At 33.9% G+C, this 24,946-nt stretch overlaps 1 protein-coding gene across 1 annotated transcript in view; it reads right to left on the bottom strand.

Annotated features, from left to right (window-relative positions):
- The window catches only part of LOC127863321 (cell adhesion molecule Dscam2-like), a 42,283-nt gene extending 17,575 nt beyond the window's left edge, over positions 1-24,708 (bottom strand). The window contains exons 1-3 of the mRNA XM_052402741.1: positions 24,536-24,708; positions 15,104-15,261; positions 1,488-1,651 (exon numbers count right to left, since the gene is read on the bottom strand). Of these exons, the coding sequence (XP_052258701.1) occupies positions 1,488-1,651; positions 15,104-15,188 (249 nt within the window). The 5' untranslated portion in view covers positions 15,189-15,261; positions 24,536-24,708. The remainder of the gene's footprint in view (positions 1-1,487; positions 1,652-15,103; positions 15,262-24,535) is intronic.
- Between the last annotated feature and the right edge of the window lie 238 nt (positions 24,709-24,946).

Below are 24,946 nucleotides of genomic sequence, written 5' to 3'. Positions count from 1 at the left end.
ATTTTAAGGCGCATTATGTTTTATGGCCGTTCTTGCAGCGTTCTAACATTAAATGCTCTGCTTTCAGGCATTATCAGAAGCAATGGGCTACATTTTAATGATCATGGCATATTGCGCGTCAATCTCGTGGCGATTATTATTATCTGTCTAAATGAAATATTTAATTTATCTTTACGATGATTTTCTTTATTTTCGCTGCACACCTAATAATGAAAGATACACATACGGCTTTTTTGATAGCAAGCGGAATCGATGCCCATTGATCCACAAAAGTGGTTATGGCCGAAACCTAACGAGATTATAAACAATACTGCCTTTTTACTTCTTGACATATTTGTATTGAACAACTTATATTTTACCGGCAGATAAAATAATGGCCCTTGATGGTATGGTAAATAACTACAGGTGTCAGACAAATAATCGTAAAATACGGACGAATAGAATAACACTACCGTTAAAAGTACCAAAAGAGAAATTTGTATTATTTATATATAAGCTGAAAACGAAATCAGTTCAATTTATACACGTTTAAATTTAGTGTATTATCCGTTGAATAATTTGCATTAGTTGTGCATGCAATTAAAAAATGTAAAAGCATAAAGCCATCATTCAAATTGCTTTCACATTTTTTACAACATGAAAGTGCACCTCAATGCATTATGGAATATCAACGAATGCACGCGAGCCTATCATGAAGCTACTGCATTTCTCTTTAAAATTGAAATAAAATGTTTCGTGACCAATAACGGCTTTTTAATAGCATTGGGAGGCATGTGGTCATAAAAGTGTCGTTTGAGAATGCAGTAATATCCCAGGGACATGCTCAATCAGGGTGGTCTGTTTTTTCTCGAGGTGCTTAATGGCTCAGTCATCCAACTACGTTATTCGGCGGCCGTAAGCAAGCAATTAAGAATAGATAGACACGACAGTTTTCAGATATCAACGTACACATTTTCAAGTACCAGTCCAGCGAAACAAAGTCAATGCATTTAAACATGTATCAGTTCTAATAGAAGAACGCTGAGATCACTGATAACTATTTTGTTTGTATTCTTCATGTTCAAAGAGCTCATTGGGATTGGACAGCATTTGGTCAACGCACGCGTCTGTTAGGAAGGAGTAGACTAGATCCAAAAGCTTCACAAGGTAAGGCGTTAACAAATGCTAAAGGTTGACCTTAAAACATTACCCAGTCGTTATTATGTCACTAACTTCAATACGCATTGTCCATAAGAAACGATTTTTTGCAAGTCATAGTTTTGTTTTTGTAAATATTTGTATACAGTGGCTTAAACACAACGTTCATCAAACGCTACCTTTAATATGGACACGTGTTTCAAAACTGTTCAGGTGGTACGGACTTGAACCATATTTGTATGTGTATTATAATATCCCTGGGTTAATATTAAACTGAGTTGTTTAACACAATCATGTTTAGTTTGCAGTACATATATTTTACATATATATTGAACAAACACATCACAAACCTCAGCGCCTTCTTCTGTAACCCACGTGACTAATGGGGCGGGGTTTCCATACACGGTGCAAGGGATTACTGCCCCTTCAGTGTTCGGTATTATTACGTGTTCTGGGGGCTCCGACAGGAAAATGGGACCCCGTAGCTCGTCGTCGGGATTGCCCCTTGTCTGACCTGTAAAACAAGTTAAAAAAAATCATTTAACATTAAAATCATATGTGTAAAGTACCGATAGCATATGTACAAACTATAAATGCCCTAGCATAAATTAAGTCCTCATATTAAGCTCAAATTTATCACACACAAAAAGACATGTGTGTAAAAAGACATAAAATGCGACCTCATGTTATCATGGTTCAAATTAAAAAGCAATAACAGAGAATAATAATTCGATTTATGTTAACTTTAATTTCTCAATTGTTATGCTACACCACAGCTACTTTAATACAATAGTTGGGTAGGATGAAATAAAATATTTACACACATCATCGATATCCCTTCCTTTTACAAAGATTTCATAACTTAGCACCATGTATACCAAATTCTACATTATTGTAATGAATCTCTGTCAGAAGAAGTTATACAGGAAGTACGTGCCCACTTGAGTTGAATGAAATATTCATTTGAATCATCTATAATATACATGTAGGCATGTTTGATATGCAATGCGAATCAAATACAACCAGCAACACTCAGATTTGTGCAGTACTTTTCATTTAAAACATGCATTTAACAGAGTCGTTTCCTTACTGATTTGATTGTGAACAGTAGCACCATAATTTATCCAGTATATGATTGAACATCTATTGTATAAGTGCATAATTTAACTAGACATTTAACATTGTAGTATAAATATTTAAAAAATATAATTTCTCAGACTTCTTATTGCATGTTGCATTAATTATTCGACTAGTAATCGTTAAGACAATTCAAATTTCAAAAATTGATCCGACATCGGCCCGATGTATTACACTAGACATACCCAGCTTAGGACCGACATCACATTTGTAAATTATTATCGTTTACATTTTTATTAAAGCGATGTACACCAGACTCTCTTAACCTACGTATAGTTGGGCAGCAGAGAATGGGAAACAGGATGCAGCACCAAGGGACCAAGACAGATCGTCAGTTTTTAATACACTGATATCTGATAATCTGCATATGTCCGCTCATTCATGTTGCAATAGCATTTTATCTGTTATTTAAAAATAGCATACACTCGCTTTGTAGAAACACTATGAATGGCAAATAGCTAGTGTGTCATAGTTAATAGTTTGGAACAACAAGGGCAAATGTATTTGTACCCCGGTTGTTCCAAGAAATCGAGTGTGAAAAAGTCTCCGGTGCTTAAATTCTAATTACTACGGTGATCCTTCTTTCTCCCGTCGCGCAACTGTAATTACATTTCAATTTTTAACGCAATTACTCCTGATGGAGTCATGATGTCAGCTCGTGGAGCTCACGAAATAACGACATGAGACATGCCTTTTTAATTCGTTCCTATGGAAATAAAGGAATCCAGATTAGAAAGTTCGAGGCCTAATGCCCTTATTAGGATTCGCGGAAACACATGCTGTAGTTTTTGTTACTAATTTGTACCGAACAAATTAAGCAGAAGGCTTTTGCAGTTTCTCTTTCTGTGCTGTAATGCAGCATGTTTTATTAGCTCTGCGTTTCAGTCACAATATGGGTCGTCAGTTGTCGCATGCTAATAAGCTACAATATTTTAAATTTGTCAAAGCATGTAAATTACGTTATTTGGTTTTAAAATACAATTGTTTGTAGTTTAAAAAAATCAAATAGTACATATTGATACTGGTGCATGTTTCGTTGTACCCTTTTAATTGCTTGTATATATTGTTTCTGCATGGAATTAATATGTTTTGGAGTTGCACCTCTTCAATAAAGAATGTAATTCGATGTAAATGCATATAAAGCGTCCGTTTCAATGCATAGTGCAGAATCTAAATTTGTTTCCATCCAATCACATTACACAGTACTGAATGTAAAACTCATACAGCACCAAAAACCTTGTAGCGACAAGTCACTTATATTTTGTGTACGGGAAATACATACAATTCATTTAATTCATTTCTGTATCAGTTTTTATTTATTTTTATCTTCTTAATCAGCAATATATTTATATGAGAAATGCAGTAAAATCGTATAGTTTATATTTGTAAAAGTATAATAAAGTAAGCAGACAGTAGAAGATTTACATGTCAGACCAAAAACCAAACGTTACCATATTAATGTGTGCACGATATTGTTTTTTATTATTACGAAAAAACAACAACAACTATGTGAGCATTGCAAATGAGAAATCTAGGTTTAGTTTGCTAAAGTCACGTGTATATGAAATACGCTCTTACAGTTATTGCATGTACTAAATCAATTGAATTCGAATGCAGACGACACTTGCGTCATGCCATCGACAAAGTCTTAATAGTTCCGGTCACACACATCATGATTAATTATACAATTTCCGCTACGAAGAACGGTCGCTTGATGGTATTGTTAAAAACACAACTCCTGACAATGATCGTGAAATAAAACATGCATTAAATAATCAAAACTCTCGTACCGACAACAATAGAAATAATGAAAACATCCTGTTGAATGGACTGTGCTTCCATTGTTAAGCTCGGAGCTGTAAGCTCTAACATGTTTGAGGTGTTATTATTTCCGGGAGCTTTTTCTTATAAGCAGAAGGTCTTTACATTCCATGACTCGATGAGGCGTTTAAACAGAACATGATTTATTATTTAAACGATATTATGGTCAATATACACCGAATATAACTTATCATATTTAGTTTAATATCCAGTAGGGATAAAGATGTACAAGACAGTAAAAAAGATGTAGTAAATTTATATTTGTAAACCTTGATAAAGCCCATTTGGGCGAAATATTGGAATAAAAAAAGTGTTTTTTTACCATGAAATTATCATATTTAGCTTGTATTGAAATAGCATACAGTGTTTATAACAATTTACGTTGAAAGAAACAGTCTAAAAAAAAATCACTCACGATTCAGTAGTCTCATACGGAAATGTTTACTGTTATTTCGCAAATACAGAAGTCTCAAATTACTACCCGTGCACGTACTTGTATGCTATGCGTGGAAGTTGGTATAAATTATGGATAATAATGTTATTCGACACTACACGTTATAAACACTGCTTATCTACGAAATAGGACAACAAAGTCAACACATTATATATTTTCTACTTAAACAAGTAATAAGTCACATATTATTATAGCTGAATATTTTGCAAAGTATTATTAATTAATAAAACATTGAAATTTTCGCAGATTTCATGGAAAACGTACCTTTAAAATCAATAAATCATTGTATATAGTCTACTTTCAGGTGTTTTAAAATAAATGATCAACAAAATAGCAAAGCCATTTAATGATTTTATTTCTGTTCCGTGCAAAGACTTCTTTTTAGAAAAAAGGCTTTTTTACGTTTAGAAAGTATGCATTGATATTGTAATTTATAACAATGATTTACATTGCTTATACAAACAACTCTGCTAACCAGAACGCCTTTTCGAAGTTTTGTTAGGAAATTAATAACTTCTGTTCAAAATGGTAATGTCTGGTTTCTTCGAACATAGAGTGTTAACAAGCTTTTTCTTCAATTTGACAGTGACCTTGTTTTTCCCCGAGCATGACGATGTTTAAAACTCGGCCAATATATCATTGGGACAAATGTTCTGATCAAATGTCACGAAGATCGGACAAAATATGTTTCCTCAAGAGTTTTTACAAGGTACAGTGTACGAAATAATTATGCAAAAGACAAAACCGGGGATTGTAATGAAAAGTTTGTTTTCAATTGTTTTTAATTTAAAATAATAAATTGAAAAATAACCACGTGTCGTAAGCAGCATCACAACCAAAATGTTCGTACACGCTATTGTATGATGTTTTGTTTGCACTTAGCATGAAAACATATTTGAATAAGTAAACTAATTGTTTAATTGGATGACATTTGCGCGTCTGTTGTCATATTTGCATGAAATAGATTTTTATTCAAGCTAAACAGAATACTCTTTTGTCAAAATATTTTCCAATAAAAAAGTGCCTCCTCTTTCTGTCCCCATAAGCACATCATAATGTTTAAATGGCCAACTGTACGGTTATCGATCCTACATCAGCAAATGCGTTTATAATTTAATTATAATGCAGTTTAAATGAAGGAAAGTGTACACAAAAACAGCCACACATTATTCTGAACAAGGTATGAATTATTCATGAGGTACATGAAACTGCAATGGAGCAATAAGCGTTAATATAGCTGTAACAAGGGGACCAAACCCCAAAGTCGCTCACCCGAGACCATCAAGAGATATACCATGCAGGTCACGTTTACAATCGAGCCTTGTTCTGAGAAAACTGGGCTTAAAGCATGTGCGTAAAGTGTCATCCCAGATTAGCCTGTGCAGTCCGCACAGGCTAATCAGGGAAGACAATTTTCCGCCTAAACTTGATTGTCGGTAAGGAGGGACTTCCTTGAAACTAAAAATACCATAAAAGCGGTAAGTGTCGTCCCTGATTAGCCTTAGCGGACTGCACAGGCTAATCTGGGACGACACTCTACGCACATTCATTTAACCCCCTGTTCACAGAACACGGCTCAATGTTTCACAACATACTTATACTGAAAACTGCTACAATATCTGACATGCCTGTCTTTGGAAAACCTCATTTAATTTAGAAATTAGGTCGGATATCATATAAGCACTAATGTCGCTCTCAGCAAGTTTCGCGATGCGAGGGTCAACATGTTTATTTTAGAGTGATCAAACAGTTTTACTTAAGCAACAGAAGGAAAGATATCCCGAAGCATGGAAACCATGTTTTTCAATCGACCGGAAACTATTTTCTCTCGTCGGAAAAATCATACGAACAAATGGTTTCAGCAAGTTTGAGGAAGATTGCGTAAAAAGCTGACTGTAAGTGTTTAAGGGGCCTTTTCACGTTTTGGTAAATTGACTAAATTAAAAGTTGTCTCAGATTCGCAAGTTTTGGTTTTAGTTATGATATTTGTGAGGAAACATCCTGATACTGAACATTTACCATGCTTTAAAATATCCAGTATATGCATCTTTTGACGATTTGAAACCTGAAAATTATAAAGCGTTGCAACGCGAACCGATTGAACAATTTGGAAAGTTCTGTTGTTGTCGTTATTTTTCGTGAAACTACGTTTATTGTATATATAAATACAAAATACACCCCTCATAGTATGAGCACGGATGGCCGAGTGGTTTAAGCGGCAGACGTTTACTCCAGGACTCCAGGGGTCAGTGGTTCGAGCCCAGTTGAGGGTAACTTGTTTTTCTTTCTTTTTTTAAATTGTATTCTTTTTTTATTGAAGATTTTTAGATCCAATGTTTACATTTATCAATATAAAGCATTAAATGACAAACTTCAATATGTGCCAAAATCTGTGAAAAGGCCCCTGTAACAAACACGTCTGTTCATTTACCATGGTAACGTTGATTTTAATCCAACATGGCCCAGTTTGAAAGTCGAACGAAATATCATCGGAACAAATGTTGTTTAGTTAGTTTTATGGAGATTTGAAATAAAGATCCATTGAGAGTGTTTAGAGACTTTTTTCAATTTAAAATTGTGTCACGGTTGTTTTACCTTAAATGACCTAGTTTCATATTCGCCAGATACTAGTATATAATTGAGACAGATTTTCTGACCAAGTTTAACAAGAATGGGCAATATATGAGGTCTCTTGAGGTTTTATTCCCACGTGACCCAGGTTTAAAATTGGGCGTAATATCATCGGGAAAAAATGCATTTGGCCAAATTTCATAAATATCACATATTATCACAAATGTGGCGCATTTTTAAACAATTCATACACGAACGGCTATATATTCTTGCTCATATTTACCCTCTACTATCTACGAATTGAGCAATTTTTCCGAAGGTAATTAATCAGAAATTCACGGTCAAACGCTTCATTCAATAGAAATGTTACTTACACGCACACGAACAGGTTGGAGAGTGCTTAATGATAACCTGTTCTCACGAAACATTATCCCAATTATGCATCTGTATAGCGGAAAGTGCATTTTTATTACTTTTCTGAAATCATCAATTACGTAAACATCCGCGACGAACTTGATAACAAGTTCTTTATGTTAGTCAATTGAAACTATTTAATACATGTATATCGATGACTATTATGACTTGAAGATAAATAGTAGAAATGATGTTGTTATAAAAAGTATTGTTAAAAGTAAAATCATCTTTAAATTATCCCCTCTATTTTTTTTAAATTGTTATTGTTTATGTCTATTTAAGATATTATTAATTAACTATTAACTATTCTTCTATATGACTAAATAAAACATCAATTCGCTTGAATGCATGCGACTTATGTGCTAAAAGGAATAACTCTTTAATCTATTTGGTTCTTACCTTTTTCAAAAACGTATCTATACTAGAATAATTCTCTATTTATCGGTAATTATACGATTGATTGAAAAACATAGTTTTAAACCAATAATACTAATAACACTGTCTGCTCGGGTAATGTTTTTTTTAACTATAACTACTGTTGAAAGGAAGCGAATATATTTGTCACGTGGCAAACGTTTACGTCGCACATCAGACGACGTACGACTGAGTAAAGACGATCAGAAAAGCTGAGATGAGCTTAAATTCACACAAGTTTAAGAATGTTCATTCTTTGAAAGTGTGTTTAATTGAAGGACTGGGACATACAACAGATGCATCATTATTCAGAAATACTGTATCACGATGAAGGCCCACTGGTTGTATAATCACTAGCTCACATAGATCTGCTGGTAATTTTGAGCGAACATTTACCCTCAATTTCAAACTCATTTACATGCATTTCTTTGACATTCAAAACAAGAAACGAAGGGAATAAAATGAACCGCGTCATGCGAAAATGGGGTTAATGTCATATGCGACCAGTGTAGCTCTGCTCTGCGCATTTGCACACCTACTGTTACCTACTGTTACGAGACGATGAAACATTGCATGAGTTTAAAGCGGGTATATGGTATCCTTTGGTGAGACAGTGCGATTGTAAAGGCTGATTTTAAGTTACACTTGTCGCATTAGCCATTTGCGCATGACGCGGCCAAAATGCCATTCATTTTGATGTGAGTAATCGTTAGGCGTGTACTAATTGAATTAAACGTACGTGTCTTTAATTAATAAATATGGTTATGACTTCCTAGTAACTCGCTTAGTATTTCACAAACGTACGGAAATAACACACGTTCTCATATCATTATTACACCTGCATAATTCTGCTAACGAATCAATTATTAAGTATTTGTGCATGAAATTCAAATTATAAACACTTTTAAATTTTGTTACCTGATGCGTTTTATAATATATAAACGTACAAGAGTGGACTTAATTTTCATTTAATTGTGTGATAAATATACATAAATACTAGTATGTACTTAACAAAACATGTATATTCCTATTATTAACAGTTCTATTTTATAATAAATATTTTATCCCACTTTTACAGCGAATTCGGTTGATTAAAGCCCCGTTGATTAAATATCATATATAATCAACGGCAGGAAATGACGTCAATATTTCGACGAAATGACGTCAAAAATCCAGCGAAATCATCCAGTCAAACTAATTTTGTTTAAACAAAAAGGTTTACAAAATAGAAAGTGGGATAAATGGAAAAATAGATAAGTGTTGATTATAGATCAAGTTTATCATGTTCGGCACGAAAACGAAAAAGCACTCGCCAAGGCTCGTGCTTTTTGTTTTCTAAGCCTCGTATGATAAACCTGATCTATAATCAACATTAACCTATTATTCTCTATATAAACATACATAATGTAAATATACAATCGACGTGTTAATAACACATACAATAATACAGTGAATATGTTTCGTCATTCAGTTAAAAAATGAATACAATGAGAGGCGTAATAATTGAATAATTTCCTAATACCGGAAAATAACTTTTTGAAGAAGCTGCTTCACAGTGCTACGTGCTATGATTCTGTAATTTATACATTTCAGTATAAGTAACATTCGCATCTGTATTGTAAATCTTCGTATGATACCGTATACAACATATACGAGCATTTCTCTTGGAAAAGTGGGCTAAATGCATGCACGTAAAGAGGCTAATCAGAGACGACACTTTTCGCATTGGAGTTGTAAATTTAACGAAAGTCACTTCTAAACAAAAATTTAAGTCTATGCGGAAAGTGTCGTCTCCGAATAGCGTGTAGGAGGTTCATGTTTTTAACTGAACATTTTATACAATATGTTATTATTACTGGTGGATGTTAACTACATAATGTAACACTTTATTATTTCCAAGAAAAAAAGAAAAAAGACGCAAAATCAAGCACACATACACCGTAATCAAATGTGTTGCATGGACAAAAAAGCCACGTTTAACATCAATTATTATTTAAACAGTTTAACGAAAAAAATAATTTTTATACCGGATTCTAATGTTCATTTACGAAACCCAGTCAATTACGAAAGTCTCTCAGTTAGTCTCTTGCTTTTTCACAATTTGATATTAAGAAGAAATTAGCAGATTGTATCATATTTGTCTTTTAAGAACATTTCATGTCGCAAGCACTTAATGTAGGATGGTAGCTATAGACATAACATAGTACGGCTTTAAGCTGTTTAATGATATTGGAACACTATGGGTAGTTTTGTAAAAACAAACACATTTGTTATTTTGTTATAATGGAATGCTTTGCCAAATATCTATCTTGGAAACAATCGGAAATAATAATTTTTGGCATGTGTTGAGAAGCATTCGAAAAAATCAATGTTATACAACAGAACGGTTTGATAGTTATTACTATTTCACTTGCCTAAGTGCTAATTGTCATGGCATGCATAACATATTATGGGTTTAGTGATAAAAAACATACTTGAATCGCTGACTGCGTTTTTAATAAATCTTTTTTATGGTACAATTGCTCGATAGAATGCCAATCGTCAAATTGGTGACATTATATTAAATCAAGATCATTGTAATTTAATATATGAAAACAAATTGCACAAAATAACGTCAACGTACTAGTTTATTATTCAATTACAAAACTGTGTTGAGCGCATTCGTTACATTGTATGACTCATGGTGCGTGCGTTTATTCTTTGTACTAACTGTCATTAACACCCGTTATGGATCATCACAGATAGCCTATTAGCATGGTAATCAAAACGCTGTAACACGCATTCGTTTATAAGAGTTCTTAGAATGTTAAAGTTTTTAATATAGAGTTCATACCAGCTTTTTTACGTTATGACGTCATGGCAATGCGGTGACTACATAGTGGTGTTAAGATCTCTTGATTTTTTATCCTATATGCTTTAATGAAAAACGGCTATTTAATTATATCTTATTAAAAGAAACATTGTTTCCAAAACATTCTCTCCGGTGCACACATGTTTGCTGGTGACAACATGTCATAAAATATCAGTTTGAGTCAAGAAGCTGCAAGTTGAAGATCTTTTATATGTGTGACTTGGCGTTTCTTTTGAAGAGAAAATATCCCACTAAAAGCGATACAAATATTTTATTAGTGTTTGCGGAACAATTTAAGATATTACAACATTTATTTACTGATGTTTTATGTATCGCGAGATTAAAAGGTTCACATGACATAGAGACTGTTATTTTGTCGCCAAACAGTGTGTAATTTGTTAAAATGCAAGCCTCTTATTAGCCGAATGCGTTTTGCTGAAATCTTCAACAAATATGTTCGCATAGACTTATATAATGACACGCCTGCCTCTAATATATTATTATATCGAAGATGGAACCATAATATTTTAATTGCGATCGCTCTCTTTTGAGGAAGAAATCTATAGGACAAATGGTCCATTTGTTATGGCATAAACGCAATTTCGAATAATTTATCATAAACAGTTTATTTGTATACAATTACCGATCATAAATACATGTTTTACATGTTAACCCATTTATGCATGATGCGGCGTCTCATCAGGGTCTGCGCTGTTTGCTTAAAGGAATTTCTGTAAGAAATTGTTGGGATTTCGTAACGTTAATGCGCCATTTGTTGCGGGACGCTCACGCACGCTTTCCCGTCGTGACGTCACGCCCGTTATGTTTTGTTATCGATATTATGAGATACAAGTAAAAGGTTGAACCTGGATTTCGCTTCTTATATTTCTGATCACAACGCGTAATCCGCCTACATATTTTGGTGCCGTGACGAAAACCATGACGAAAATCAACGATCTAGAAAAGCAACTGAGCCAGCTTTTCGGTTTAAAGAAAATCATTCAGCGATTTCTTGGGAAACTGGCAGAAGCGAAAGAAGATGACATGTTACAATACGAGACTACCGTCGAAGCACTACAGAACAAAGTATGCAGTCTTCAGAGTCTAAACGAGAAGATTCGATCGCTTACCGACGCCGAATCTACACCGGACGAGATGCTGGAATACGAAGAATACACATTCGACTTAGAAGTCAAACTGCGCAGATTCCGGCATTATCTACTCCAAAAATCTACCAGCAAAATGCTCAAGTTGTACCAACACGAAGATGTGAAGCACAGCCACAAAATGAGCAGTCCAGAAACGAAAATTCATCGAATAGCTTAAAACTGCATATTATTCTACCGCGACCCGTTAACAACGCTTTTCTCTCCCCGGGAGCTGATCAAAACAGGAAGCAGCCCGGCAAAACCGTGCACAGCATTCCGGTCGTAAACAACGCCACCTACATTGCACAACAAATGCTGACTCATACGACACCGGCCGCTCCCCTAACCTACAAGCTACCGCGCTACAAATACACTACCGAGACAAGTATGCGTAATAACATCGGGGAGTTTCTTCATTTTACTGTAAAATCTGAAGGAAAAGAGCAAAACGCTCAGTCGGTATCTATTTGTGTCGATCGATGTAATGGAATGCAAACGGATAATACAATAAGATATCACGTCGGAAACCAAGAAGACCATCTGATGGAGGCGGTACATGACAGTGGTACAGACGACTCGGGCAGAAACGAAGTGACGTTCACTTTAGGTGATAACAGTCAGGAAGAGAGCACGATGAGCTCCACGTTGATTATACCGGACCGCACGATTCCCTGCAGCCAGCGGATGTCGTTCACAGGCGACAACGAACCGGTTCTCAACAGTGCGCCGGAAGTGGATGAGAGCGGCGACACGTTCCTCAAGCGCATGCAGCGCTCCAAACTCAAGAGTCCAAATGATTCGTGCATGCTGTCGGGTCATGCGTTTTGCTTCGAGGCAGTATTGTATAAACGCTACAACCGCTGGAAACGACGCCTACGGAAAAAGAACTCCGAGCGCCGACAGCCGGTCGTCGTCCCTGGCAGTATCAGCTCTGACGAAAATGACGAAAGAAAAGCTGTTATAGAACGAATCATTGACATCATGTATGAACAAATCCACGGATCCAGCGACAAGCAGTGCACGCGCAATAGCCGAAGCCGGGAAAAGGACAGGGCTACCGCGTTCGACCGGAAGCGAGTGACAGTGGGCCCACCTCGGAAGATATGTGCGCCTGGTCGCACATTGAACAATACAAACAAGAGATACTGCGGCGCCTTAAATACACCCCGAGGAGGTGGTCAAGGGAAACGATGGACTGGTGCATTCAGCAAAAATTCCTGTTGGAAATTAATTGACTAGCAGACGAATTACGAAACTTTATCCCCTGGAAGTGAAGTGAAAATAATGAAACATTTATAAAACTTGTGATTGATTTCATTGACTGAACGTTTTCATTGTGTTGTGTATGTTGCAAATTAAGTAGTGTTTATATTTTGTTATGAGTATGTATTTAATTATTTTTATTAATTCTATGGTATATTGCATTTCGCGTCACCCAGAATGTTGGGATTTCACGCTTTCCCGTCATGACGTAACGCCCGTTATGTTTTGTTGTTGATTTTATGAGATGCAAGTAAAAGGTTGAACCTGGATTTCGCTCCTTATTATTTCTTAACACAAAGCGTATTCCGCCAACATAGAAATATTCTAAATATAGAAATAAATATACTGGACATCCCTTATTTTGGAAATAAATTGATCCAATTTAGAAGGATGGGAGAGTCCACTAGGCATAAATGGGTTATATAAACCGACAAGCGTCTTCATGTACTTGAGTTAGAAGTTATGACTAAATATAGATATTATTTAAGATCCTTATACAAATCCATAATAGTTGCGCGTGTTTCATTTTAAACAATGACTATTTTCAATGTTAAATTGAAAACAGATACCTCTGGTAAAATAGACAGCATTCACTTGCTATTTTCGTTTTCAAATGATTCCTTTGTCTTGTTAAAAGGTTCCATGTTTCATAATTCATAAATCCGTTTGAAAGACTTTGTTTACGGTCTTTATAGGAGTAATAATACCACAATCCCCTGGTCTACTTCAGATGAATACATTTCCATCAGATTTGTTGTTAATAATCCAAACACTACCATTCTGTTAATTATTTCAAATAGTTCCACATAATTAAGCATAACACTCCATTTATTGGCGAAAAGCAAGAACATTTGTGAAATTAATAATGTATAATGTTTTGGGACAGTTATGTTCAGACAAACGAATTGCCGATTTTCAAAACAATCAGTGATTTGTTTAAGTGGTGTTCATATAATTTGTGATTGTAGTGATCAACATGTATCTTTTCTCAAATAAGAGAAGATCATTTAAATATATATATATACAACTCATGCTCACACGGAAAAGCAATCATTTTAATTGTTGTTTCAAACAATGAAAAAAAAATCGTTACGTCTAATTATTCCTGTAGTTTTCACATTACATAGCTGCACAATGGACATACAACATACATCTTTATCGATTTGTAACGAATGTAGTTAATAACACATATGCAATCTAAATACTTGTATAAGATAATATTTATTTCGAATTGTGATTGGCCATTAGAACACAATTTTTTTTTCAAATATGTTGTTAAAACATATTCTTTCGTTGAATATAATCGCAATATTCCTCGGTTACTTGTTAATTATTATTTTTCATAAAAATATATGACTTAAGACAGCTGTGCAACAATAATGAGTAATGTGTCCCATGGGTTCCGTTGTTGTGTTGCAGAAAGCAAAAAACACCACTAATTGAATATCATAAAAATACTTCCAAAAATCAATTCCTAACGGGTTCATATAAAGGCCTCATACGTGACAGAAACATTCCCGGAAACAATATTCGCTTATTAACTTTCATTTGTTTGACATTTGGGGAACATAACTCAAGAAACATAATGTCGATTTTAAGTGTTGGTTAAGTGTTTCAACAGTACAATAAATATGCAATTACCAAAATTGAAAACAGAAAATACAGTATGCAAAAATGTTCTACTGAAATCATTCGCAACATTCATTGTATTATTTTCCTTTTAATTTAGAAATCTTCCAAATGTTAACGTTTCTTACGATACTAACAATACTTATTACGCACCTGCTAAGTTACTTCAAACATTTACAAATATTTTCAATGCATGATACCATTTTCAGATATTCGGTTTGGGGTAGAGTTGCTCCATGTGAATTACTTTTGAAATATACTTACTATTAATTTGATGAATTTCCAAGGTCAGAGTCAGTAACCCGACGACAATTCTAACCGCATGTGCGTCACGTGCAAAGCTGCGCATTGTGGACACGCATGACGTCACCGCTCACTTGGGTGGTGTCTTGGTTACGGCAGAGTCACGTAACTAAACATTTCTGGAAAAAAGAAAATTAATAAGTGAAGAAAATAAATTAGAAAAATAAGAAAATTAGATCCACATATTTTCAATTCACGGAAAATTGTACAGAAACATCTATTAAAATAATTCCGAGATTTATGATACATTTGATGACGAAACAGATGCAATTATTCAGAAAAAAAACTTCTGACGATGATGTTTAAAAAACACCATTTTAAAACATCATAAAACATCATAGCACACAGGGTTGAAATGAAATAAAAAAAAATTCGCGTTATGATTTACTTGTGGTCGAATACTGAAACTCATTTATTAAGTTCGTAATGATAAGGTATTTAACGACTCGATATCTGGAAAGTAGACCATGTTTAAAACCGCAGTGCATTTGTATTTAAAACATATACGTTGCGGTTTGCTGTTAACCCATTTATGCCTAGCGTCTAGAAAAAAAGGCATTGGCAAACAGCGTAGAACCAGATGAGATGCCGCATGATGCGGCGCCTAATCAGGGTCTGCGCTGTTTGCTTAAAGGAATTTCTGTAAGAAATATTCTAAATATAGAAATAAATATACTAGACATCCCTAATTTTGGAAATAAATTGATCCAATTTAGACGGATGGGAGAGTCCACTACGAATAAATGGGTTAATCTCTTGACTATAATTTGGGCAACATGTGACGATACGGATTTAGCACTAGTGCACTGACGTATACACATATTGTTTTCCATTCTAAGTCTGTGTACCGTCAGTATTCGATTTAAGAATTACACAATTATATATCATTTAGTTGGCAAGCTGATGGCGGTGTGCTATTGCTATGTTAAAATTACCAGAAGCCACATAAGCACATTGCTATTAAAATCTAAAATTCACCACTTAATCTTCAAAATGTCTTTTTCCTGTTATTCATAATTACACAATTCATTTGTAATACATACCATTTTAGGTATAGAAGACAGATAAACAGAACAATCATCACAATCACTTCTAGCACATTATCGGAGAAGAATCTTTACAATACTCCAATTAATCATCAATATGTATGGTTTTTGAAGTGATACAAGTATTTCAAAATGTTCCATGAAAACAGCATATATTAAATCGCTTTTTATATTCATGCCTTGCTTAATTTATTACATGGTAACAACTTTTCGCATATATTTCCCGTGTCGCAGTGTTTGTGTTTTACTTCGATGTGTAAACTACATTCTAAAGAGTATGTCAAAGAAAAATTGAAAGCTACATCCTAAATTTAAGATTTGAATTAACATTCGACGCTGACATTTTAAGGTTGATCATAGCTATGTCACCTAAAAGTGTGATTGATTCACGTGGTGCTATACATGGATGCAATATAAGTTGTGATATCTTAACAAAAGTATACTAATAACACCAATTGCAACCATTTAAACCGTCATTGCGGATTTATTACTCTACTGAATTGGCTTTGCACATTGTAGGACATATTGCTATGTTTCAGTGTAAATCAACCTGCAAAGTAAAACTCGATGATGTTATTCATGATTGACACAAACCTCATGAAATATTAATTATAGCAGTACCGATGCCGAACTCCACAATAGCATTCCAAGTGCAGGTAATGTTTGTTATATAATAGCTTGAAACATTGAAAACAAATTAAAAAAGAGTATTATTTCAGTTATTTTATCTTAATAATTAATTCGGTAAGTTATATCCCTTCATATTCCTCCTTGTCCGTATTTGCTGTGTGTGAAAATTGTGTAATTTAATTTCGATGGAAATAATTCCCTGGTTCCTGTCATGTGTATTATTCTAAGTATATACTATAGAGCTTATGGCTAAAGCCGATTGGGTTCTAATGGCATCGTATGTCATCGCTGATGACGTGTGCAAAGGTTCCTTCTTCATACAAAACTAACCGGCTACTTGAATTATTTATTGAAACTGAGACGATATTAATCTTGTGTTTCAGGTTAGTACCAAAGATTTCCCACCATTCATTCAATTTCTGTTTCCAGCCTTCATTCGAACTGCTGATGGCCGGTAAATGCATTTATGAATACCGTTGACGTGGTTCTTTTTAACCCATTTATGCCTAGCGTCAAGAAAACAGGCCTTGGAAAACAGCGTAGACCCTGATGAGACGCCGCATGATGCGGCGTCTCATCTGGGTCTGCGCTGTTTGCTTAAAGGAATTTCTGTAAGAAATATTCTAAATATAGAAATAAATATACTAGACATCCTTAATTTTGGAAATAAATTGATCCAATTTAGAAGGATGGGAGAGCCCACTAGGCATAAATGGGTTAACTATCTAACGGCGGCGATATACACGAGTCACACGCGCATATCCATTCAAACTCGTATCTAAAATAACGATTTTAACAAAAAATAAATAGAATAAATACCTATGTTCTGCTATTACTTTCAAGTTGAAATGCATGACATTTACCAAAAATATAGAGGTAAATAAACGTATTCTTAAACGTGATAAATAAAAATACCATGACCCGAATTGAAATGTGTACTACGCAGCAGCCGATATTTCAGTAGCAATATGGGTTTATTGCAAATTTGTTACGCTAGGAAAACTTATCGAAGACCAAGTTTTAGTACCATTTGTGCTTTTCTGTTGAATCTTGGTTAGATAGACGACAAACATTGGCGTCAACTTTCATTAGAAAATGGTCAAAACTCCAAATATGTTATCAATTTCTTTTGTTTAAGAAAATAATATATTTGAATATGTTCTTATATTTTATATTACATTATTGATTTGTTATCAGATACTATAACGCAATTAGCGCTTTGAGTTATTTGACTTGATTACAAATTAATTCACTCTAATGTACGATAGAAACACACAAGTCAATACAAAATATTCAACGCATGTGTTGTGGTTTTATCTCTATAAACAAAAAATCGAATAACATTATTTTATATCTATTTGCTAAATAAGCGGCTTTGGTGGCCTCTGTTATAATGCCATAAGTCTAAAATTGCTATGATTGTTAATCAAACACAAACGTAAACGAAAACCGAGTTTTGTAATTATATTTGTATACATTGTATACAAAAGAACATAAACACAATCAAGTATCGTAAAAACAATTTGTTGAAGGAACTATGGCGCTCAAAATAAATTTACATTCGATGAATCATTTGGTTGTAAGATAACTTATGACTTAATTATATATAACTCATGTCGTAATAATGGCGTAGTAAGTAGTATCTTAACGTCCGTATTACGCAAAATATTCACAGACAGCAAAACAATGCAAAATGGACGTAGTATTGCGAGGCCACCGTTATAGCGGATATATTAATATTGTTATTATCCACTTCACAGATAAGCGAACGAGCATGACATCGATTAGCGCTGTATTTACCCGCATGTAATGGCAGACGAACCCAGTTTATGGACTTCAAAGCAAGCACAAGCACAATCCATTACGGACAGTCAAGTAATATTAAATCTTGTACATCAAATGTTAAAAAAAACTCTTTAATTTCGCATGGATGCCTTACTGAATTATATTGTTGAATAATCTTTGCAAACGTATTGTTGATTATTTACTTTGATATTATATTAAATTTTAACCTTGGAATCTATTTGGCAATATATCATAAACTGTTGAAATAATGTTTGTAATACACAAACACAACCCATAATTAAATTTATGACATGCATCATATGTACATTATGTCTAGCTTCGTTTTGTAAAAAAACTGAATAACTTCATTAAACTTACGCTCGTAAATTTGGAGAATTGGATTGGCAAACTAGAAGTACATTTATATTTATCTGCTTTTGTAAAACAACTGCATAACTTCACTAAACTAATTACGCTCGTAAATTAGGAGAACTGCATGAGCATACTAGAATATGTTGACACGAACAATTCACATTGGGCATAAATATTCTATGTAATTAAAGAGGGGACTAACACTTGAGGTGTTCCAGACCATGTTTTATGGTTCTATTCCGTGTTTAGGTGGTACACGTACAAACGATACAAACCAAGATCGTGCATTATTAATGCAATCGGCAGTCATACAGTTCAGTTTTACAGCTCACGAGTGGACAAGGGGTTTTCCCACACGAAGAAATTGTGTTCTGATATTTTGTTTATGAAGAATATGTCCTCATTTATAATATACAGACGTAAGTAAGCAATCATAATACTTTTGGGTTATAAATGATACAAACTATTTTATATCTATTTACCGGTATATTGTATTCATTTATCGTAGACCTCGTTCGATCATGTACACTTTTCTTATCTATGACAGCTATTTTCCTTTCTAGTTTCATATCGTCTTGAATATATGGCACAGATGTGACAAGTGTATGTTCCTTTTTATGTTTTTTCAACGACTTCTCGTTCATATGACATGGGAACGACTTAGGATTCACGGTAATGAGCTAACTCATGCGTGGTAACGACATTTAAAACCAACATTGTTTTATTTCTTGTATTATATTTATCCATTATTAACCATGTCTCAGTCACATCACTGCGGTCAGTTTACCAACTCGCACTTACAGCTGGTTCACCAGTACTAAGTGAAATCACTTATGCCGTTAACAGACAAATTCCCTACTTAAATCAGAGGTATGCGTAGAATGGCCGTACATAGAATTATGTGACCGAGTAGGGGATCGAGACCGCGATGCTCGGATGTCTAGCCCAGCACTCTATCCACTGAGCTTGCCGACCCGGTGTATCAAAACATGTTGTATAGTGAATGTTTTAAAATGGCTGACTCAAGTGAGGCTAGCATAGTTTTGGATTATATAAATCGGACGGAGTCATGCTTTAAAATGTTTTTTAAAGTTTTAGTAAGACGTGTAAGTTAGCTCGTTCATAAGAGTTACTAAGTAGTTGAAACGACTAAGCTATGGGGTTGAAACGACTTAGCTATATGGTTTTCACAGCATTGAAAATCATTCACACGATTAAGTTATTTCGTTCTCGCGACTTATTTAGTCGTTGGAACTTATCGCGAAATCGTGAGAACGAGTTACACAGTATTGGGAAAGAGGTTTTTATTTGTAGGAACGAATACAAACTTGCAAATGTCACATCTGTGCCACCGCATATAGGTCACATAACCCCAAACCGGAACTCCTGTTTACAGGGCTACATGCAGTCAATTTGATATATAGCACACATTGTTCAGTGAATGTTGCCTAGGATTTGTAAAATAGCATGCAAATGGTACGTTTTGGTATTAATTTGAAGGTATATTTGTAAGCAATAAGAAAAAGAGCCATTTTTGTGCTCTACTTTTTCTGTTGATGGTTCCCGGCTTTGAAAGTAGGTCATACTATTTGAGTAAAAATGGTCGCCTCTACATGTGTCAAAACTGGTGTGCTTATTCTAAGGTAAATATTTTGAGTTACAACACATAAAATTTGATGGCATGCATTTTTTCAAAAGATTATGCATTTATCTTTCCAATGATGTATGATGATATAGTGTGGAAACGCTTGGTCATGGTAAAAATTGATATAGAACATCAACTATTTTTTATGTAATATAGAAGGAAATTAATTGCGCATGCGTAACCTATATGGTATGACTATGATACTCACTTTGGTATCGTTTGACAGTAATTTATTGGCCACTGATTCAATTTGATTAATTATAAACATAATAGTTAATTGAGATGACATAAGTATTATTGATAGTCAGCAATAAAATAATAATATTGTAAGCGTTATAATTGTGTCTTAATAAACAAAATGCACCTTTACAGAATATTTTCTTCTTAATGCAAAAACACATTTCTTGAACATAATACCGTTGAAAGGGACAGTTGTGCCTCTGATAGGGTCTTAGATATGCTTTTGTACTATGTGTAGTTGTTTCGTATTTCACACGATTTCATGCAATGCACTATAATTTTTTGTCAATTATTGAACAAAAAAATTCCAGCGATGACGCTATTGAAATGAACCATATGTGCCCAGAATTGTTTATTACGTAAAAGTAAAGTAAATAGCCATAAACTGATGCGGTACGGCAAATGACTGGACTGCGACCAAAAACATGCTACAATGTTATTAACTCGTGTAAATTAATAATGTTTAATATGTTTGCACTTTCAATTAATGTAGTACGTTCCAGAAGTTGCATGAAAAACAGATTCGTATCTAGATTTATCATCACCATTTATACTGTGCCTCATTTTACTAAACGATCATTGTTTATTTTTTGTTGAACTATTTTTCAGATTAAAAAAAACAAAAACAATACCAATACATTAAATAAGGTTTAATGTCACAAGGTTTAATTAATTTCATATAAATTTCATATGCTATACATCAACGCCATTTTTTTATATTCCTTTACTTTTTTATTAGTATAATAAAATTGCATAGTACCAGTTTGATGTCTATTAGACGTCTAAGGATATTTGTTATTGTTTAAATTCGAAATAAAGTTAAATCTTTGCCAATGTAAACTTGTCACAAATGTGTTGCTTTAATTATGTTGACGAAGTTCCATAACGGGGATCGGCAGTTGTCATCATGAAAGTACCTTTTTGTTTAAGGTACTGCTGAAATATATTCTAGAATATTATTAAGTAATAACACCACATGGCTTGAATTAAGATTTTTACACGATCATGCTTTTTATATCAAAGAAATTGTATAATTTAATAGTAGCGTATTATCAATTAAGATGGGGAATAAAGCTAAACACAGATACGTTCTTAAACCGATAGACGCGCATATACATATTTTAAAAAGCAAAACGAAATGTTACAAAAATATGCCATACCCGATATTTAAAAGTTATGTTCTCCCAACCAATGTTTAATCAAAAGAAAATGAGGGAGAATTTCCCATAATTCAAGATTTTTATTGTACGATTTAAATATATCCTATGATAACTTATACATCACTTGAAATAGTCGTAAATAGTTAATACATTTTGGTATTTTTGTTTCAAAAACTATGTTGAGCAAAACCCATTCAAAATTTGCTGCTTCGAACACGAAACCGAAAACATTTTAATGAAAATACTACAGACGCAATATCATTGCAGCTAAATCAATTTTATACACAATAGTCTGGGATCCAATAACGTGAGCATTCGATTCAACAGTAATCAAATTACAAGATATGAGACTGGATACAATAGCACATGTTCAAGGAAGGATGCAATATTCTAATTGTAGACCCCTGGCAGGTCTAAGTATTCCTCAGCATAGAGTTGACAATTCGCACCTTGCTGATAACCGGAACAGTGTTGATATTCAATCAAACATGTATGTAACGAATTGAAAATATGTTCACTTATGCAAATAATACATGCTAATGTATGTTGTTTTCTCTCAATTACCGTAAGAGTTTGAAATGCAATTTTGTTACATACCTTTACATTTGAATTATTAAGTGTTTTACCATTACGACTTGATTTCGAAATATCATTTAATGATGATCGATTGCGTGTGAGTTTCACATGTCATCAAGCGCTTCTGGGGTTTTATTATTCCTGGTAAATAAAGCTTCGTCCCGTAACATATGTTTTAAATGCAGCTGGGCGTGTATGTTACATGTATTTGATGTAGCGTAACGTGTTATGTTACACACGGATCAATTAGTCTCACCGTGCGTGTGTGTTGTGAATAAAAGGTAGGTAATTTAAACTTGGCAGTGAACTTAATGAGTAATTACTATAGAATGCCGGTGAATTAATCAAATGAATATAATATTTCCGCACTAAACGTGAAGAGTAGCTCAGCGTAAATTGTAATGCTTTCATTTAACACTAGCAATACGTCGACGACCTAAACCAAAGGCACGCCACCGCAAGTATATAAACAAAGCAAGTGTTTATAAACTGAGTGACTTAGCGGACAGCGTTTACATTTGAAATGGTGTCAAAATTTGCATTCTCGCAAGGAAAGAATGAAGCTCAAGCAATAATAATACAGTTTTCCCTAGCAGTAAAATCTCTGCTTTAAAATATTGTTATCGTTTGACAACTGTAACCTTTATACTTATAATGAATTGAAGTGATTAACACTTCATTGTACAGAACAGACAATATATTTTCACCAAAGTATATGCGAATACATAGAGGGCAATATCACAATGCTACATAGTTAATATAATTTTAACGGTCTGGTCTATCGTTTGATAAAGCCATATACTCATTGATATAATGAAGGAAGAATTGTCAAATATGTTATATATGTACCTGTCCACTGTATGGATAAATGTCAATTTTCAAACAAATGGTTATTGATTCAAAAATAAAGTATCTATTATAATCAAACCAGCCAAATTAACACCCAGACTTATAATCGATACTTTGGCAAGAACGTGTATCAGTATTAAAGAAAGCTTTTGAATACGACCTAATTTCATACACTGAATGATGGACTGGAAGCGCGTAAGTTGTTGCTCCATGCCGGGTTCGAATACCGGGGAAGGCAAACGATTATATTTAACATGTTTCGGTGCTATTGTTATCATGTTAAAATTTGCTAAATATCTTTCTTGTACGTAAATGCTTGTCTTAAATTACATTTTAAAAATAAAGAAATCGGTTAAAGATGTATTTTTATTTCGATTGTTGTGTGTTTCAGACACGTTTTAACACACGAACATAATACGACATAAAAAAATATGTTAATACATAATTGAACAAATCACATGTGTCTTATTTTAATAAAATTTGGTCGTTTGTATGTCATATTTTGTTACACCAATGTTTCCGCGATCATTTGCATTGGTAAAGCTATTGTGTCCCCAGGTGAAACCGTTTGGGGACTAAAACAAGTTATAGTACATGTACTTATATATCTATATACGACAAAATATAAATTAAGAAATTCCGAAACTCAGGCATTTAGGAAAACACACGAAAAAGTAGCCCATGAGATATATAATAAAATTAAATAAATTCTTATACTAAAAACAATGTTTTTGCAATGTTTTGGAACCCCTACTGTATGACTCATACGTTGGGCCGCCTATATGAAGCATTACTTTTTAGTAAATTTTTCTTCATAATCTTAATGCAAAAACAATCTTAATCAAGTATTTACTCGTAATATAAAATAAATCATATAATAAAAATAGCAACCATGTTAAAACAACATTTAATACACGTATTTTTAATTTACAAACGTATTCAAGATAAGAAATGGTAAGTCTATCATTACGTTTATAACCGTGTTTGTTTAGTTCAATATATTACGAGAAAAAAACAATAACACATTTTACGGTGTTGTGTAATAAAGATCCAACAAGCAGTTCAAAAGTATTTTCAACGTGTTTATTACCTTAATGATAAAATTTAAAGTTATTTCCAAATCCAGGACCTTCCTGGTTAATGACACCGTAAGATTCCTGTATATGTAATCACAACTTTAATTACTTAATATTCCAAGTGGATTTTGAGAATCGCGTATAAAAAGAATGTCACCAATTGTCACAATTTTGCGATGAGCGCTAATCAAGAAGAAGTACTATTCTGTCACCAGAGAACAAACGCTTTCAACAGTGCAACCTGCGCAGAATCGATGCGCGTGACACTTGAGAGTGTTGTAGCGCGCAACGGATATTGGCCAATGAAATTCACAGGGTGAATGTTCCAATTGCAAGCAAACGTCGTAAAATATCGCGAAATATCGCACAAATCTGCGTGCTTGAGTATGTTAACATGGTTTGAAGCTGGAATCTATTTCCTTTCA

The sequence above is a fragment of the Dreissena polymorpha genome, unplaced genomic scaffold (genome assembly GCF_020536995.1).
Source record: "Dreissena polymorpha isolate Duluth1 unplaced genomic scaffold, UMN_Dpol_1.0 chrUn004, whole genome shotgun sequence".
Lineage (NCBI taxonomy): Eukaryota > Metazoa > Mollusca > Bivalvia > Myida > Dreissenidae > Dreissena > Dreissena polymorpha.
The sequence above is the reverse complement of the archived record's forward strand: the minus strand, read 5'-3'. Positions and strand labels throughout refer to the sequence as shown.